At 35.4% G+C, this 20352-nt stretch overlaps 1 protein-coding gene and 1 long non-coding RNA gene across 2 annotated transcripts in view; one reads left to right on the top strand and one right to left on the bottom strand.

Moving 5' to 3' along the window:
• Positions 1–1346: 1346 nt before the first annotated feature.
• LOC135681602 (protein Wnt-6) lies at positions 1347–12699 on the bottom strand. The gene is made up of 4 exons (XM_065196151.2): positions 12207–12699; positions 10092–10321; positions 6505–6815; positions 1347–3538 (listed from the first exon to the last, which is right to left on the bottom strand). Exons 1-4 carry the CDS (start codon positions 12281–12283, stop codon positions 3068–3070), a joined length of 1089 nt encoding a protein of 362 aa, XP_065052223.1. The 5' UTR covers positions 12284–12699; the 3' UTR covers positions 1347–3067.
• The window catches only part of LOC135681606 (uncharacterized), a 50625-nt gene continuing 40530 nt past the window's right edge, over positions 10258–20352 (top strand). Inside the window, exon 1 of the long non-coding RNA XR_010515625.2 lies at positions 10258–10346. This is a non-coding gene — a long non-coding RNA (uncharacterized LOC135681606). The remainder of the gene's footprint in view (positions 10347–20352) is intronic.

Below are 20352 nucleotides of genomic sequence, written 5' to 3'. Positions count from 1 at the left end.
ATGAAATGTGACTGCCTTGCAAGAGCCATTCATGATTGGCAGCTTGGTCAGCATGAAAGACTCTTATATACTCCTTATTCAGTTCAAGTACCCTTAATCTCGAAAACTAAAATCTCTAATACGCCATGTCCATTCTAATAATCGCCAATATAACACAAAACCATTATTTTTAATATCAAAGTGCTGTCTGCCTTATCCACCAGTATATGGCTAAGTAAAGGAACGGCAAACGGCTGGCTATTGAAAAGATACGTGGAATACAGCTTTTCTTGGATTGCAGGTGATTTACAATGGTTAAGGTATAAAACATATTTTCCTTCATCAGTGATAGGTGCAACAGTGTCCTTAAACATAACAAAAGCCTGTTCCAAATTGGCAGAGATGTGGCAAATGAAATACTTATGTTTCGGTGTAGAATATTTAAGCTATCGAGGTGCTTTTGATATTTCTTAAGAAGCTTTCCACTTTTTTGATTGCGCTGCAGTATATAACAGGTTAAAAGATTTTTATTTGCTCTCGGCGCATTGCGGCGTTCCTAATTTGCAACATTCCATCGGAGTTAGCCGAGCAGCCTGCTACTGTGACTGTTCCTTGCATGATCTGCTAAAAAATTTAGCTTGTATGATCTACTGTTTTATTTTATGTCCATGGCTATTGCATTTCCTATATATTATTAGATCGATCCTCTTTTAACTAAAAATAGTGAGTGAAAGAGCGGCTTTGTTATGACTGCTTATGATACTAGCCAACGATTTTCAGCTTTTAAACACTGAATTTTAAAAGCTTATGACGATACAAAATGACTTATAACTTTTGAATAGGGAGACCCAAAAGCCTCACGTGTTCCTTCTTGCTCAGAACATAAAGCAATAACCCGTACAAAAGTTGAACATCATTCAGCAAATTTGAGTTTGAAATTTATAGTTTAGTTGAGTTCTGTTAAATAGAATGTGAAAGAATGCTGCCTCCACCAAAAATTCTTGCAGTATGTACTTACAGCTTTCTTCACTTTAACAAATTTTTATTTCTTTTCAAAATTAGATGGTCATGTAACTACTACTGCCTCATCAAAAGAAGATTCAGGCGAGGGGCAAATCACGCCAAGAAAATCTCGTACACCTTTTGTGAAAATCCTATTGTTTTATATGAAAATCCCTAGAAATCCTTTTGTTTTCCAGAAAATCTCGTACGCTATTTGCAAGAGTGAAGTGCCCCTTGGATTCAGGTCTTCTGCACAAATGAAAAATTGAGGGCTAGCTAAGAGGAGTATTCAGACAGTTGTGAATGTTAAAAAATTTCTTCTTTTCTTCAGGATGATCAGGGATGATAGAAAAAGAGTCAGTATGTTTGATTTGCTGAATTACTATTTACAATTCGTGTTCTGATTTCTACTTGATTCATAAATACTAAAACCTCTTATTAAATATAAATCTTCTACCAACGTTACAATTATAAGAACTGATAAAGTAATGAGGAAATTGAAAGCACTGACATAAAATAATACTTGGTAAGAAACTACTGGTAACTCAACATAAAAAGTTACTTTAAGGGCAAGGCATTATTTAAAGTAGCCTAAGAGCTTTGTTTTTATTCTTTGATTTGCTTTTGCACTTAAAGTCAATAGAAAAACTAAATTGCTAAAGATGTAGGCTAAAGATGGAGTTGACGTGTTACTTTATCTGTATACCTATCGTCACAATTGAAATTTAGCAAAATCAAGATTAAGAGAGATTACCTGTATTCAAGAAATTTATTAGTTTTGTTTGCTTTGAAAGCTTTGACAATATAAAATCCAAAGCATTTTCTGTTCATTTGAAAGTTTTGGATCTCAGCAACTTTCAATAAAATTGTAACAGTTTTTATTTTTAACCTATTCAAATTTTTGGGTCATAAATATGAGCATAAATGATTCCTTGCCATGTGAGAAGAAAAATCAACATTTTATGTTGATTCAAACCACAATTGAAATACATCAATTAAACGAACGAAAAACAAATTATAAAAAAGATTGATAATACTACTGTTTATCATATGTTACGCTTTCCTGTTTACAATAATACGCATCAAACATTAGTTCAGATACACTACATAGAACATTTTTAAACTTGGATGATTCGCTTCAGTAACGACACATCACTAAGAAGCAGATAAAAAATACATTTTGCACACTTAGACACAATTCATAAAATACAAGCCTAATTCAACGTTGTTGGAAAGGTCTTACGTTGATTTTGCAAGAACAGGCAAATCATCTACAAAACTATCCTTTCTGTGCTCTTCAAACTTCTTCAAAACATCCTTTATTGTTCCTTCCTTCTTTTACTTGTTACTTTGTCTTTACTTGTTTCTTGTTTCTCGTCATTTTTCTTTCTAATTTCATTAACTATACCTTGTCAGAAACTTCATTTGGCTGCTTTTAATATTCCTTGCGTTGACTATTGAAATGAAATTGCTGGTCAAATTGGTTGGAAATAGTTTAATTGCTGACTTTAGTAACTAATATTCTTGAACGTATGATAAACCACAATCTATAATGCTGCGCCGTTGTAACATCAAAATCATCAGCTATTTCTGAAGCAAACGTCTTTTCAATAAATATGCGACAGCAAGAATATTATATCTTTAACACTGAAATTGTTTAAATAGACGGACTAGAAATTGTGTTGCCATCAATTATGTCTAGCGATCTGAGGTAACAAGCTCTTGAACACGTGTACACACCACTCCAAAAACATCTTTAATGTGTTTCGATAAATTCGAAACGGCATTTATAACACACCTGTTATTTGTTTACGGAATCACTATCATACGATAACACAATCGTTTGGCCTAATTTTTTAGATCTACAACAAGATATTTTTAAGATATTCGAAACACTAACAGAGAATTAGCTTCATATTACGCATATCAAATCTTTGCTGGTATTATGAGTTCGTTCGAAACAGTAACCTTGATCTTTTTGTGCCTTACGCAGCTCGATTTGTCTTCGAGGCATTAAAATTCTGTGAGGCTTTCTCAGCCTTGATACTGACCGTAAGAGCACAGCATTCATTTTCCGGTTTTTTGTCTATTTGCAAGTATAAGACGTAACGTTTTTTCTACAAATTTCACAGTGCACATCACAACAGTATTGAAATGTGCAATTACAATGCTCCTCCAAAATTACAAAACTTTTCTCTTCTCCTTTATCACAGCATAAAATAGAGCAACTGTTTAGCTTTCCATCACCAGGCACACATCGCCTACCAGACGTGCCCATTGACCCAGTCTTTACGTTTGCTTTACAAAAGTCTGGCGAATCATCTGTGTAAACCAAATCAGTAGAAGTGTGGTGCTCAAAGGACTTTTCCTTGGGAAGCAATTTGGTTCCTTTGTTGTCTATCATCACTTTAACTGCGGAATCATACTTCTGGAGAAGAAAGCGACCAATGTCTCTAAAGTCAGGTAGCTTGCGAACGCAGGTTTTCAAGTGACAAGCACCTGAAATTCCATGGCACTTGCATTGTGATTGATGTCCCAATTCCATTGATGTCAGCGCCTAAACGAAACAAAGCAATTTGAATTAACTGAAAAAACATCCAAAACATTGAAAAAGAAGAGCGAAGAGTTGTCATGGCAGATAACAGCCGGTTTCTGTACGATGTCCAACCGGAGCTGGTTAAAAAGCGATGCAATGCAAGTATCAGCTTGTGTTTGAGTTTGAAATCAGAAGTGTTCGTCAAACAAACAATCGTTTGGGACTTTCTCCGAAGACTACAAAGAAAGGAGACTACAGTTGAAAGGAGAAAGAGCACTTCAGAAATAGAAGATCTTAATATTAAATTCCATTTAAAACCTGCTTTTTAACCATCTACCTATCTATCTATCCATCTATTTATCGATCTATGAACAAATTTTTTGGCCATTCAGCCTACTTTGCTACATAAAGTGACAGATAAACAAATTTAATTTTGTACTTTGTTTTTCATTTATGCTTTACGCCTTCTTATCTCATAATTTCATCACGTGGTCAAAATGATCTGCACAGGAGATGCAATAGATTGCAACGATAAAAGCATGCATCGACTCTTTACTCCCTGCTGATGGTACCACATACATTTAAAGCGATTAGATTGTTGGCATTAAAATAACATTGGAAAGCAACGGCAGCGTCTTGCAAATGGTGGGCAGTACTTATTTGTGTGTAGTTTAAACCTTCATGTTGCGAAATTGCAGCATGTGTTCTAGATGCAAGCTGATAAAATGAGAGGTTTACGACAACAACGGTGATGCAAAAATACCTAGTGGATGCCATGAATCTGGGCCATTATTTTGGAACAAAAGAACCCAAATTGCTCTTAATATCAACCCTGCACACAGCTGGAGAAGGTTACGACCTCATAAAGTTTCCTAATCCAATTTGAGGCATCTTCTACAATTTATGCAAATGAAAAGTCTTGTATCTTCTCTAATGAGCAATTTTTTGAGGTGGGGACAAGATTCCATAAGAAACCAAATCTTTATATAATTTTACCTGTTTTACAGAAAAATTTTACAAAGCATTCTTCGACAGAGCACAAGAACGATTCTGTAGTAACCAAAGACCATAAATGATGAAAGACCTTAACATCACATGATATACTTCACCGTCTAGCTAAATTGGCGTTTAAACGATGCAGAGCGAAAGTTGCATGCATTATGAGAAGCTGGTGGCAATACGAAGCAGCTATTGCTAGCACAATGCAACACTTTATTTCAGTAGAAGCCTTGAATATATAAAATCAGAGCAATGTTGAAGTGGTAATTTCTTGCTTATCAAATCACTATGTCAAAGGTATTAAACGTTTGTCCAAGGTAGAGTTAATAGCTAAATCTGTTTGTTGTCATACTGCAGTCGCGCTATGTTAAGGGTCAGGCTTGCGTATCATTTTAACTGATAGAAAAATTGAAACCTAATGGGAGTGATTCATTGATACGACTTAAAGAGAAATTTTGTTTAAAGTATCAGCTTGTAATTATCGATTTTGCATTTTTAAATAAAATTAACAATAAAAAGTTGTAGAATAGACGGACCGTTATTTAGGTTGGATACTGGAACTTCAATAATAATTGCGAACGTTAGGCGAATTATTGACCCTTTTGATGTTGATTGCTTTAGAAATGAGGGATTGTCTTTTGACATGGGAAACCATATGGTGCTTAAGTAATCGGTATCAGGGATGCCTTAACGTGTTCAAAACGTAGGCCATTTAATGGTATTAGTGAGTGCGCATGTAATGTAGAGCCAAATTAAATTAGCGGGATGTAGAGAGTCAATCATTACTGATCTCCTATAGAGCAAGGCATCATCTTATTGAAGCAAGGTTTACGCTAGGATTTTACAGATTGCTATCTTATTGAATACGATTAGCAACTCAGCATAATATGGATCATTAAGTCTTCACGCCGCAGAATTCGCATATAAAAGTACTGTCGAAGACAAAGAATTTATGTCTAGTTAAAATAACGAAATTCAAAAACTTTGTTAGTACAGGTCTGAAAAATTTAAGATTTATCCCATTAGGTTACAAGTTATGGGAAAGTTTTTTGTGGTTTTAAGAATTCTTTTTTGTCAATTATTTGAAAAATTACTCTTATTTTCGATATGATTACAGCCTTTACCTTGTAATTGATTTTGTCACAAATTTTTATCACTATGAATGCATATGTAACAAAAGGTGGTTTTGGGTGTAACATTTAACAAATGGCGTTTATACGTATAAATGCCTTGTAAACCACAAGAAGGTATTTCACTCCTCCCTCTTGAGGCCTGAAAGAATCACGGAAAACTTTAACCTATGGAAGACTTAGCTGCAAGGTGAATGATGGCTGCGATTTGAATTGGGTCTTTGCTTCTTATCAGAGTTTCTTACAGGAATTTAGACAACAAGAACATGCTAAAGAGCATTAACATAGATTTGAACGATATTATCGTAATCTTGTGATTGAGATTACACCTACAAGAAGCGTTGCCCAGGAAATTAGGTGAGCTAAAACTGGCTAAGACGAAGACAAATTTCTCGACACAATGAATTGACATCAATCTTCGGTACAAAATTTGTCTTCTTAAGTCTATTTCAAAGTATGCTGTTTTTCTGTGTCTCAATTACGTACACAATGTTTGAGTGTTTGGGACAATAATGTACAATGAAATTTAGGTCTACCTGTAAACTTAACCACTTTTCGCAAGTGATTTCCTTCGAGCTACTTGTTACAAGATAGGCTTTGCTACTTTTAAGAAGAATTTGGAACAATTAAAAAATATTTTTAAATTTTTGGTTTATTAAAAGTGATCTACTTAATGGTAAATAATAAAGCAGAGTAAGGGGTTTTTTGTCAACATAGTTAACTGAACCACCACATTTCATCTATTTCTCGCAATTACCTGTTTCGTTGATCAGAATCCTTCATTAATCTACTATGGCTCCTAAATAACCTAGACTTCCCACTTTACGTCATGACAACTTTCAATTTTTCTCTACTCACCAGTCTTCCAGCTTCCTTGTTATGTCTGTCCACCAACCCGCGCACGTCCCGCACCTTGTCATTCCGCATTACTTTCCTTGACATTCCCTTTCCATAACTGATTGCTCGCTCAAGGCAATGGTCTGACCAATCGTAAATGTTTCCTTTGTAGTGAAGGTTTCTTTTCTCGTGCTTAGCTAATTTTCGTTGTCTTCTTTTCTTTTTAGATTTACATTGACAATTTGCAAACATTCCCATATGGCAGCCTGTTGTTATAGCGTGCGCCACTCCAGCAGACTGTATTGCAAAAAGGTAGGCCACTTCTTTGTACCCTGTTTTTGAAGAATGAAGTAACAATTAAATTTTTTTGCCTTTGGTAAAAGTTTAGTCATTTTCTCCTGAATATAATAATCTGAATCATAATTACCCTTAGCCAGTCAGTGTTTACCAGAAACATTTCCAGAATGCTAATCTTTTAGCTGCCTGACATGTTGATTTACTGTATCGCCTGGCATAATTTGTAAATGATTGGGTTTTGATTGACGTTTTAATTGACATATTGATTGACAGGTTGATTGCCATATTGACTGACGTCTAGATTGACATCCTAATTGACATTGATACTGGCATTTTAATTGGCATTGTCAAAAAAGACAGTTGGCAGCTCAGACAAATCAAATACTACGGTTATGTGTCTGGAGCTAGCTTCACAGACATCAGGTTTGTTTTGAAAATGCATGTTTTCTTTCAGCTTTTAACGAAATCAGTTCATAGGCTAGGGATACTTTCCTAAAGTGTATAAAGGAGTATTCTAACTAGAATATTTTGTTACCTTGTCCAAAAATAACAAGGGTTGAGGAAACCAGATAAGAACAAACGAAGGTTGACCTTATATCGCAAACTTTTGTTGGAAAGCAAGTGAAAAAAGGTCTCGTGCAAAAGGAAAAACTTTTCAATGTAAGCATTTTATTGCTGAAAATAACAGCAGTCACTTTGATAGGCCACGCATCGATATGGACACAGAAAAACTCTGCTCGGGAAAGAATTAAGTCAATAATCTTTGGGATAATCTAAGAACAACGATGCCCTGAAAACAATGCTTGTCAGTCACTGGTGTGGCCACTAGCCCCCCCACCCCCACACCCCTGCTCCACACTCCCCTTGAAGAATTATTTGAAAATTCCACAAGAAAACGTGTTGAATACAGGATACGCAGGCTCAAAATACCTTTTTAAGGTGTTAGGGCCGAGGTGGCCTCTGGAATTTTTAGGATCCCTAAAGACCTTTATACCTTTTTGTTTCCACGACGTACGCACATTCTGGATACCCTGTCTCCCTCCTTGCACTAATAAATGACAACAGTGTCTTAGGGAATATCCCTCTACTCTGGATACCGTTTTCAAAAAGAGACATTTCTGGCGACCAAAGGCTCTTTTAGGCGAGAACAGAAAAACCGAAACGGACAAAAAATGTCCTTTAAGGTGTTCAGCTACTTGCTGTTGCGACCTGAATCATTTCAGATCACCAGACACCATTTTTGGTTGCGGCTTTTTCTTTCAAACTATTTTTTGCAAACTCATGCCTAAGTTAAGCTGTCCTAAAAGTCTGCGGTATGTTTCAAGCATGGGGAAGCAATTTTGCCGATCAAAACAAACCCAGCACCGAAATCCTTTAGTTTTTAATAATTCATAAAAGCTGAAAATCACAGTTTTGGATAACTGGAATAATCAAAATCATTTAACTGATTAATTAAACTTTATTTCTCAAAGAGATATTTGAGATTGCAGACAAGCTTCTGGCAATATCATCACTATTGAAAAATGAACGACGTAAATCACAAAAACCACAATTTCTATTCACCTTTATTTTATCTAAATTTTAAAAAGGAACAAACAAAAAGCTTTCATTAAGGATTGGAGCATGAATAGGCTTGATGACGTCATCACTTTGGTGAAATCTTCAGATCTTGACTTTTAAGTCAACCGGCACCAAGATTTCCGAATATAAGTTACACAAAGCTCCTATACTTCCAAGCAGATAATAAGATATATTCTTCATTATTAGTTCGAGACCTGCTTATAAACAAGACATTCATTGGCAATCTTAATACCACAATGCCTTGCGTCATAGAGCCTATTGCAAAAAACATCTTCATTTATAAGTTCATCTAGGTCAATCGCCACAGCGACCCGTAATCTTGTCGGTGATTCAAACTCGGGCACGTTGTGACGTTACAATGCTGGATACAAAATGACAGAACAAGTACACAGTGGCTGTGAGTCATAATTTATAGATTGCTATCATTAATAAACACAAGGCGTAGAGGTCCTAAGAGCAAAATTCAAATGAAATATTAATCGCTGAAGTGATTTAATTGCGATATAACCAGATGTAATTCATGGATTTATAAATATGAAAGACTCCGCTTGAGAATATTCACCAAGCGGTTTACTAGGACGAACAAAACCCTGCATCGCTGGCTTATCCAAAAATTAATTTAACATTTCTTGTCTTTGTAGGTGGTGTTTCCTTAAAAACCAAAGTATCGGCTTAGACGTAGCTTTCTTGAGTACAATCTTTGTTTCTATTTGACACTGCCGATGAACCGAGCTCCGCTTTGATAAACCTACTAATATATTCTTAGAAAGCACAAAGTCACCCGGCCTTTTTCAAGGAGGCCGTAACGAACAGGTCCAGGACCATAAATGGATTATCTTATCAAGCCACTTGCCCAGTATCACTTCAAAAGATCGCAAAACCTGTCTATTATATGCTGCTGAAATAACAATTGTTTTTGAAGCTCAGAATGTTAATGTTTTCTTACAAGCAACCTTTGCTAGCACATAACCTTTGTTTGAGTCATGGACACCGAGAAAACATTTTGAAAATCTCAAGAAACCAATGTTTTCCTGGCAATTTCTGAATGTTCTGCAGCTTTATCCGTAACAACTAGTCAGAAACGTGCCTCGTAGATTATGTGAAAGCAAACTAAGGGCAACAACACTCAAGTCAATAAAGTTTAAAGAGAAAATAGGATATATATCCCATTTTTCTATGCGTCTATTTGTCTAAGTGAACACACAGTCTAGCATTGTCTAAGAAGACATTTTGCTGGTCATGACTGATTCAACATGTTTTTATTCCTCTACGGAGACTTCACTTAAAGAAATGTTTTTATCTATAAGGAAAGATGTCGGAGATGAGGTGTGCTGTTGATTGGAATGTGCCAACTTTCCAAGTAATTGCTAGCAGGGAAATAAAACTTTTACTGTTTGCAAGATCAGGACTGACTCTCCTCTTTCATAATTTGCATTTTCCTACATCTTAAGGGTGTGTATGTGCACATCCCCAATTTGTGCTTTTACTCCTTTGTGGATCAATTTCTGCATGATTAATCTTTGTAGGCCTTTTAAAGTATTCATTAAATCATTTTAATTAAAGGAATGCATGTTACCTGAATAAAAAAAATGTTTTACCAAATGTTACTGAAAATTATTTGCATACATTACTTGCAATGTTGTACTTCATAATACATTTAGCTTCTTTTGCAGAGAATCACTACACATGTAAGAAAAGAACTGCATATTATTTCAAATGAACCAACTAACCGTATGAGACGATTGCTTCAATGGATCTTGTGTCATGCGAGCAGTTCCATCGTCTTGATCTAAACTGCTTCTGGCACTCCAAAATGGCCATTCTAGTTCCATTCAAAAGAACCAGGCCAAGCATGGTTTCTTTCACGCTCTCGCATAATTGCGTATTTCTTCTTAGGTAAGCTGGGAATTTCATGCATACAGACAAGTGACTTGTCCGCTGAAATGGATTTCGTGGTCGTCTGTCGATGACAAAATAATACCGCTGTAAGTCTAAATCAGAATTTTCTTATCATGTTTACCAGAAATCATTTATAAATGATTCTTTAAAGTTCCAGCTGTTGTCATGACAATTGTTATTTCATTGAGAATCTTTAAGATAAAGTCATCGTTCGAAGGAATACTTTTCTTTGATTAGAGATTGCTAGCTATCGCTGTAAATGTGGGAATATTGACATGTAATTGAACAGAAAGCTAAAAACTACCAAAAAATTTTAATACTCTTCTAAATTTATCATAATGCTCGTCAAAATTTATAAAGCATAATCTAATTGAAAGTTCTTTAGCTGCTCCAAACAACTTTGGCATTTGCCCACTCATCTTCGTGTTTATCGATCCATGTAGTGTGTTTACTTGACAGTATGGCTCATGGTCCTTCACAAACATAAGCTCATAGGAAGCACATCTGGGCGTGGCATTGTCTCTTGAAGCTTCCTTCATAATTAGAGAACTCCTTAATGAATGCCGACATTCCAAAAAATGGAATATTCTACGCCGAGGGTGTAAGCCGAAAAGCCCCCTAATAATGTCAATTGCCTTTCTGCAAGATAATCGTTGCTAAAACGATTAAATGTAAGCTGCTGCTACGCGTCAATGTAGAATCTTTATGGCTGGAGCCAGTCGTTTTTTAACTAGTCGCTTTTTAACCATTAGATTTGGGCAAAAAGGACAATACAATGTAAGTTTACATGCGACTTTCGTGATATAGTTGATGGCTGTTCATTCTAGTTTACACTATTGATTGATTACTGCCATTTTGTGTTGCTTGATTTTTTGAGCCAAAGTCTCATTCCTAAGCATACACCCTATTTCGCTTTCTGTAGTAATGAAAGCGGGCGTCTCAAAATTACGTCACTACATACAAAAAGCTAGTGATCAATGTTTCTTCAAAAACCTGGAACCTTGAAATCTATTTAAATTGCTTATTCAAAGAATGCAGCTGTTTGAAAGGCAGAAAATTAAAATGTTATCTGAAATGGTTATGCTTTGGTTGGTTTGTGCATTAGATTGATATTTCTGGCCATCTGTTGGAGATTTTTTGGTTTTATACAATAAGGCTGAACCTTGCCACGGGAGTTTCAACAATATTTACAGCTTTCACGCAGTTGAAAAGTACATGAAGATGGGACCTCAATTTATACTAAAGTACTTCAAAGATCTTTGAATATTATATAATATAACTGTTACAAGCTAAGGCAAGTTTCTAAAACATTTTAGATTGTAAAGTATTGATCGAGTGAGTTGAGTAAATTTGCTTTATAGAGAGCATAAATACTTTGGAGATCTCAGGCAAAAACATTTGCAAGTGCGGGGTGCCCATAGAAAGTGATTGTCTTTCTTTTCGTCTTATAAGTATCCATTCTGCGATTTCAAAAAATCTTCATATCACAAAAAATGCCAGTGTCATTTAGAAGGAATCTCTTCTCCATATCAACAGACTCAACTCAACTGGGACACTTTCATGTTCATTTGCTTTGATTTCACTGATATCTCAAAACTGAAATTCTATCAAACTTTTTGCTGTTGAAAACTTCAGATAGAAGTTTTTATGTTGAATATCTTGTATTACTTCGGTTAGAGGTGTGTCAATATAGGATTTTAATTAATCCAGACTTCCTCTCGTTTGAATATGAAAAATGTTTTCTATGCGGTGTTCAAGGTGATGCCTGAGGGGATTTACAGAAGTTAGTTAGCAACAGAGATAAAAAACTTGCCAATGCATTCTTAGCATCTTGTGCAGACTTCGAGCTACTGAAATTATTGCTTTGATCATCATAAAAATAGTTTAAGCAGGGATCGATAAAAAGCATTGAAGGGCTTGTTGAGACAAGTGCATAAGAAACTTACAAAATCCCATATGCGATGTTAAGCAGCATAATTATGAAGATCCATTTTGGTAACATTGCACCAGCTATGCTCTTCATGATGGTTCTTTAGTTCAGCAGTGTTATTGTGTGTTAGTAGAAAATTCTTTCTCGTCTTTATGCAGAAGGTCTTGAAACGCGCCAATCCTTTTAAACTTCAACTCAATATGCTTCCATGCCTTGAGTATTTCAAATGAAAACTGGCTAATTAAAATTCAAAGATTCATGTTAAGTTCCATTGCTCTTCTACACACATCATCTCAGCGGTACATTTTCTCTGCATTGGCTAAAACAATGCGCAAACGGTCTTTCCTTTAGCAGTTCATCACAAACAGCAGTATGTGGGATCGCTGCGCTCCTTTAGGAGAAATGTCAGTTACCCTCGCTTTCTGAGACGACTAATGCACTTACTTGCGCATTATATGAGCGGATACATGAAATCACACATGGGTTTGACTAGTTAGAATAAACAATTTGCCATAAGAGACAGCTAAGCAGCGTGGAATTCCTTTAGAACAAAGGATCATAGGATAATGCGCTCAGCTCAATTTGTCTGTAGCTGTCTTTTCAGACTGACTTTGACTACCGAGTAATGGAATAGAACGGTGACAATTCGTGTATTTTGGAATGCTTCTCTGTGAAACAAGCTATAAGTAAATTATAGAGCTAAGATAGTTTGTAGAATTACGAAGCTTAGTTACATCCTGTACACGTGAAAAGACAGGAAGAAAAGAGAATCGTGCACAGAAAACTTGAACGACTCAACAGCCTTACTGGGCCTGTAAAGCCGGACGATGTCAGGATGGGTGCTAAAATCGTTTGCTCTAAAGTCGATGATGACAAAGTGAAATTCACACGCTCCTAGCTTTGAGTTTAGAGGAACCATCTTTTTCATGTACCGGCGTAAAAGAAACACAGGACATGAAATATTTCCTCAATGTTCGTAGTATAATCCATAGCTTATTGAAAATTAAGAGTTCTTTGTGCATGCAGAGTGCCCAGGGGGGTTGAAAATAGATCAGGGATTATGGTATCTTTGCTAAAAATGCAATAGATGGTCTTTGATGTTTCGATGTGGCTAGTTCTAAAGAATGTTTCATGTTTCAGAACGTTTGATGTGCGTTTCATAGAGTACCAAAGTGATGACGTCACAAAGATCTACTTTTAGGACTTTTCAGTTTTAACCATGTATCCCAAAATATTATTATTAAATATTTCTAAATGTGCAAAATCAGTTAAATGTGTTACAAATTGGATGAGATATGACCAGATGAGCACAGAATCTTGCCCTTTTAAACCTCTGTAATTTGGTCTTGGTTAATAACTTTATTAAACAGACCAGAATAGCAGTAATCCGTTAGCAAACTTGAAATTTTTATTGGCCATCTCTTGCCCAATTTGGAAAACATTTAACTTATTTTACATGTTGATGGGTATTTTATGCTGTTCTTTCCGATTATTTGGTCAAAATTAAGAAAAAATTAAAAATAGGTTTTTGATGACGTCATACTTTGGTACTCTATTGACAGCTTAAAACAGTTGCTTATGTTCAGGGTATGCTGAACCTTTTCAAAGCGGCTTTTCCATGCATTTAAAAGGTCTGGCATCTGAAAATTGCTGACAGCCCAATGCATGTATTTCTCTTATTGTTCGTTCATTTTAAAGATATTATTTCAGCTACCTTCTTACATTTGAATGCTCGTCTTCGTAGTAGTTTTCTGCACAGAAACATGTTTCGTTAAATGAGGTGCAGTTCGTTTATCGTTTACATTCCATCTATGTTATCAAACCTTGAGTGTGCCGTGTACTGACAAAGCATTCATCTTTTGCTTTGGCAAAAAGATTGTTTTTGAATTTTTCCGATTTCATGCACCACAAAAACTTTCATTAGCAAATACCCCCTTATCAATAAGAACTACGACATGTAAAAACCAAGATGGTAATGATAGCTAATACATTCTGCATGAATATACTCCCAAACCAGATCGTAAAAAGAGCATGCAAAATTGTGTTTCTCAGTAGAGTGATTCATTACTTACATGTACCCATACATTGCTTACACATGTCAAATATACCACCCAAAAATGCTTTTGATCTTTTTGTTTGATTAACTGAAAAATGTTTAGATTGAAAACAGAAGCTAGGTTTTTTCTTCTATTTTTTGTTCGAATAGCAGCCAGCTCTCTTCAAAGCTAGGCTGACCACAGCCTTGACAAAGGGAAGTTGGTTTGCTTTTGTAGTTTTTATTCTCCTGATTCTGAATATGAAATTAATTTCAAATATAGCAAACATTCTTAATTGCAACAATCAGAAACTGCTGCTCCAGCAAATACGTGAAATAATTATCTTTCATGAGGATGAAAATGAGTCGTTTCCTAAGAGAATGCCATTTGGAATCTTGTACAATAGATTCAAAAGTTCGTCCATAGCATCATAGGACTGTGAACTTCCATTAAACCAGCAGTTGTTTGACCAGAACTCTTGCCAGTTGTTGGGAGTCATGTTGTACACGGCATTACCCACAGTGAGCCATGTCCGTAATAAAGAATATTCATCAATGATGTTTACTATGTCTCAAATACTGTGAAGAATATTGTTGGTTTATAATATTTTGCGTCCACAAAGACATATATAGACTTGTCATATTTCCAGATTTTCTTATACACTGTAAGATTGTCTTCAAATAAAATGACATATGCGTTTTTCCCCCATGGAGATAGAAGAGCTTTGATCGAATAGGAAAATTTGATATTCTAGTAAATTTGATTTTACAAAGACCTTCTGCTTTCACCAAATGTGCTTAAAGAGTCTATCAAAACGATCAAACTTGAATAATCGACTTGATCACTACATTGTAGATGAAGACCAAGGATTGGTTTAAGTTCTTGCAGAGAAGTAATGTCTTTTAGAGTATTTAGAGCATGTTTTAGGCAGAACCAAGTTGCACCATCATTTCAGTACCGTGTGTAATGAATGGAAACAACTTATAGAGAAGTGACGTAAAAGGTAATGGAAAAGCTTTTGGCTGTAAAGAGCATAACCATTTTCAATGCAGTTTACTAGAGGAAAGTCACTGGAGTTTCCAATGTTCTGATAGGAGCACAGAAATATCTTCATCGCAAACTAAATCGGTTGTCGTAGACATGCGTTGTTGGTGAGCTCAATTTTATGGCGTGCGTCAGTTCTACTTTCAAATCCATTGAATATGTTCCATGTTGACTTGCTTTAAATGAATATGTTCCAGGTTGACAGTAACAAACTTTGCAGATTCTGAACCTGAACAGATGAATCAAGCATGACGAGAGAAAATATTTCTAACTATCGGCAAAACACTTCAGTTGGATGAAAAAGAAGAATTCTGCTGCAAAGGTTGAAGTCTAGTATCTTGAGTCCATCATCCGCAGGCATACGTACACGTTGTAATGTCTATGATTAGACCAAATTGAAGAGATAATAAAGAGCAGGAAATCTTTTAATGGCATTTCGAAGCTGCGACGAAGATCGCTATACTTTCTCATGTCAATGCGCAAATCGGCTGAACATCAAGTCTGAGCCAGATTAAGTCAAGTGCGGGCTCTTTTATGAAGCTTTTACATGCATTGGGCAACCTATGCTGCAATACTGTGTAATCTTGTAAGCCAATTTACTGTAAGATTACTAACAGCACCATACTGTAAAGACTTCCAAGCAAACAGTCTCTGATATCATCATATAACGGAAATATGGTCAATCAAGCCTCCATGTTTGTTTTCAGGTTACTTCGACTCAAAAGATTCACATAGATTTATTTTCAAATTACAAAAGATATTAATAGCCACAATTGGTCTCATTGCTAGCTGATCAGTGCATGGGCACGGCATCAATACCGGTCATACAGAACCTCCCGATCTGGTTTCTTCTTGTGTCGCCTACGTTTGCGATGTCGACAGATTATGCGAAGGAGTCTACCAAGATTCTCTGCGTGATAATGGACCTTGTCGGAAGTATTGAGCTTTTTTGATGCTCTCGAAAAGCAGCTGGTTAAAACTAAACAATGTAAACATAATTTATACTTCCTAGCACAGATGCACCACAAATGATCAATATGCGCTAATTTCTTCTTAATCATCTTTAAAAGGGATTCTCGCTACCTCGCAAATGGAGAGTCTTTTAAAAGTCGAAGCCTTTTTGAGTGCTGCTTCATGACACGTAAGGACATCAGTTAGGAGAACACTCTTTTGCTGAATCTTCTTTTGAATGCTTATGAAGATTTCAAAGATGTCACCTACAAAAAAAGTCAGCCATATCTATTTTTCTTCTCATAACTTTTTAAAAAACTTAAAAGACCTTTCGCGTCTCCATACCTCTTTGCACGCATTCATGTTGGCAATGGCAGCATAGGTCAATTTAAGACAAAATTTTTGCACAATCCTTCGCTCCTTCAACCCTTTTTTGCAACAACGGCAAAATTTTGCACTTTAGTTGACTTTGCAATGTGATTAGCATGTAAGAAAATTCTTACTTTTGTAGGGCCATCTGTTTTTAGAAATTACACAACAACATGTGCACAAATGGCAACCTCGTCGCAGTGCTGTTATCAGCAGCATCGAAGAGAATCAGTCTCTGCTGCTTTTTAGTTGTAGAAACAACTCATAATTATGAATGTTGTCATATTTTCTTAGATAAACAAGCTTTTGTTAGTTAGGAAATGTCAATTTCCCAGGCATTAAAATTTCCTCTGCAATAAACATTTCACAATTGCATGAAAATGTTTAAACATTGCCATTTAAATTGATCTGCCATCTTCATATATCCACTAAATAGAATCACAATGGTCTTGAATGAAATTCTGTGTAGATGGAGTACGTAGAGGAGTGACTTGCCCCCTCGTTACTTTAGTTGCTTTTATTAATGTCTGCCATACTGTTTTCTAACAGAGAAAATGGCACCAACTAGCATCTCTTGAATTTTACTGAGAAAAGGAATGTTTGATTAAGAATTTAGCAGGCTATTTTTGTGAAGACAAGCACTGCAAGAATTCTATAATCAGATAAGAAAAAGTTTTACCCAAGAGAATCTTAGGACCATGTCAAGAATTTGTCAAAAACAAATTGAATTAAGTTGTCAAAGTTTTTGGTGAAACTTCACTAAGTACCCATAATGAAGCGATTTTCATTCCAATCAAGCATGTTTTCTAAATTTCAAGATTTTTGTGCCAGTTATGTTTAGGATTTAGCTTCTATCATATTCAAGAAGGTATTTAACAGCCGGATTCGATGTCAAAAATTTTACATGCAAGTCCCTTCACGTCAAACCGCTAACGATCAGTAAGTCTAAATGCATTTTAGCATAATCGTTGCAAAACTCATTTTAAGTTCTGTATGTCTATATGTGGTGATTGCCAGGAAGTGACTTATATTCATAAAAGCGAAGATGTTCTAAAATATTATATCCTACTTTTTTCATATCAAAAAGCTCTTTGTTACAAACCATATCAAATGGTAATTGCTAGAGTATCAAAAGATTATGTAATTCATCAAGTAAGTCATTGTTAATTAAAAGAAATTTGTTGCTTAGGCTATCATTTGGTTTTCTAATTAAGATTTCGTTTTATTTGCAAACGCAATGGCAAAGATGAATTGTTCGAAATCATGAAGCAAGTGTTTTGAATATGGAAGAAAAGTTCACATGTATTTTCTACTAAGTAGTGAGAAGAACAGTCATGTTTCTAGCCCTGACATAATTTATCTTCATGTGGTAGAGATCAAGAGAATTCTAATCATTATAACCCTCGTGCCATTTTTATAAAGCTTGTGAAAAAGTCAAAGTACTTCTCTCTGCTAAATATTGTTAGATTAAGCCAGGACGTAAAAGAAATGGAAGGGTTTATACAAACTTTCTATTTTCTTCTTCATATCACTTTTTGTCATTGTAAATTTAAAGATTTATCATTAAAAGTTTAAACACTGACGTTTGAGACTAAAGCAAAATTCCCTTTGAAAGTACGGATTATAACAGTGACCTAAAAATGGATCGCAAAACAGCTACGTATTTGACAAAATCAAAATTAGCTACGATATTTATAAGAAAAATACTTGAAAATTTTTAGATATTGTCTTCAAATGTTTTCTTTTTCGGCTTTCATGCTATTTTGATATACTACTCGAAAACAACACATGTTTTGTAGTTTTCAATCAATTCAACAGCAGCTAAATTCTAAAATATGCTTACATTATGGCTTTTTTATGTTAACCTTATTTGAAGCAGTCGAATTATAAATTCTTCACTTTTTATATATTGTGACTTAATTCAAAGCAATCAAGATATGCATTCCTGTATGACAGTTATATGATTAGCTGTCTAGAATCTCGAAAAAGTAAATGAGTTTTATTCAAATGACAACTTATACCAATTAAAAATCCAAAATCCTCCAAACTTTCCAAATTGTAAGGTATTTTGATTATATGTAAGACGATTTTGTCTTTCAAGGTTTTCAAAACAGTTTATAAACATGGAAAAACCTGCTAAACATTTGCGTTGGTGTCTCACCTGGCATATACTTACCCTTCCCTGGGTGTCTCGCCTGGCGTATACTCACCCTCCCTGGGTTTCTCTCCTAGCATATATTTACCCTTCCCTGGGTGTCTTGCCTTGCATATACTTACCCCCCCTGGGTGTCTCACCTGGCATATACTTACCCTTCCCTGGGTGTCTCGCCTGGCGTATACTTACCCCCCCTGGGTGTCTCACCTGGCATATATTTGCTATCCCTGGGTGTCACACATGGTATATACTTACCCTCCCTGGGTGTCTTGCCTTGCATATATTTACCATTCCCTGGATGTCTCACCTAGCATCAGTTTTGGAATAGATTTTTTGTGATTTGTGAATGGCTATAGGGTTGTTATGAAATTTCCACAAACTGCGGTACCGTTATTGTGCTGTTGTTTTGTAGTAATGTATTGAAAATCTTAATGAGCAAAGGAATAACAGTTGATATAAACTACCATAACTGCCTTTCTGTCACTGTCTGATTCATATCTAGAGATAACAGTTGTGGATATTTTCCTTCTCTTATTTATGACAAATTCAATAAGAAAAAGCTAATTTCGATTATAATTTGTACAATTGGCTAAAGAACATAGTTTTTAATTGGTTTCATTCCTCCCTCTCAAAACAATTATTTTACAACTGAGTAAGCAATTCATTAAGGCTCCTTAGAAATTGTAGAGAGGAAAAGAAACATCCGATTTTGTATACAACTATGAAGGTCTGTTCGCGTGACATCAATCAAAGCGAATTCAATAAATATCATTGGAATAGACGATGAGTGATGACCTCGTAGTGCTACTAGTCCCGCAGCAGCTCCACCATAGGGACAAGTTCAACTGAGCTGAAGAGCTTGGCAAATAGTCGCACATTTTCGTAAGAGAAAGTTATACCTTGCGCATGCTTGGAAATGCTTTCAATTTCTCTTGCGATTAAAGCAGATCATGTAGAGACCTGCCTTTAAGTAAATTAAATTAATACTTTGCAGTTTGATTGATATTTCTAATTTGTTACAATGTTTGATTTTCGGGAACACATCCACAAAACAGAAAAGGTTCAGAGCATAAAAAAGACATTCTATGAAAACGAAAGTGATTTATAAAAATTGTCTTAAGCAATACTTATGAAAATTACTGTTTACCGGTCTGTCATAAAGTGCTCGATCCCGTATAGGCTGAGCTGTATACGCTTTTTGGTGTATAGAACAGGACGGTTCTAAGTTACTACTCCGAGTTTTACGCTTAATGCGACCAACAGGCAACTGTTCTGTACACCAAGTAATGTTAAGCAATATATGCATTTTTGGCTAGCCTTTTCACGTTGGAAAGTCTCTTATTTATTGGATTTAAATTGCAATCTAAATTTAACAATTCAATTTGTTTTACGCGAAGGAATTTAAACTAAGTTCCTCTATAAGGTTCCTCTATTATCTATCACTGGACTAGCTTACAGCATACAGTCTATCAACAAAATTGATGATGAGTATCTTTTTACTTTTCTGTTGTAAAATTGACCAGAGAAAGATAAAAGAGCGCTTTACATGTTCATTCTAAAAAGATTCATGTGTTTATCTTTTGCAAATGTGCAGTGTCTACATTATA

The sequence above is a fragment of the Rhopilema esculentum genome, chromosome 12, assembly GCF_057945365.1.
Source record: "Rhopilema esculentum isolate cy_ngs chromosome 12, ASM5794536v1, whole genome shotgun sequence".
Lineage (NCBI taxonomy): Eukaryota > Metazoa > Cnidaria > Scyphozoa > Rhizostomeae > Rhizostomatidae > Rhopilema > Rhopilema esculentum.
The sequence above is the reverse complement of the archived record's forward strand: the minus strand, read 5'-3'. Positions and strand labels throughout refer to the sequence as shown.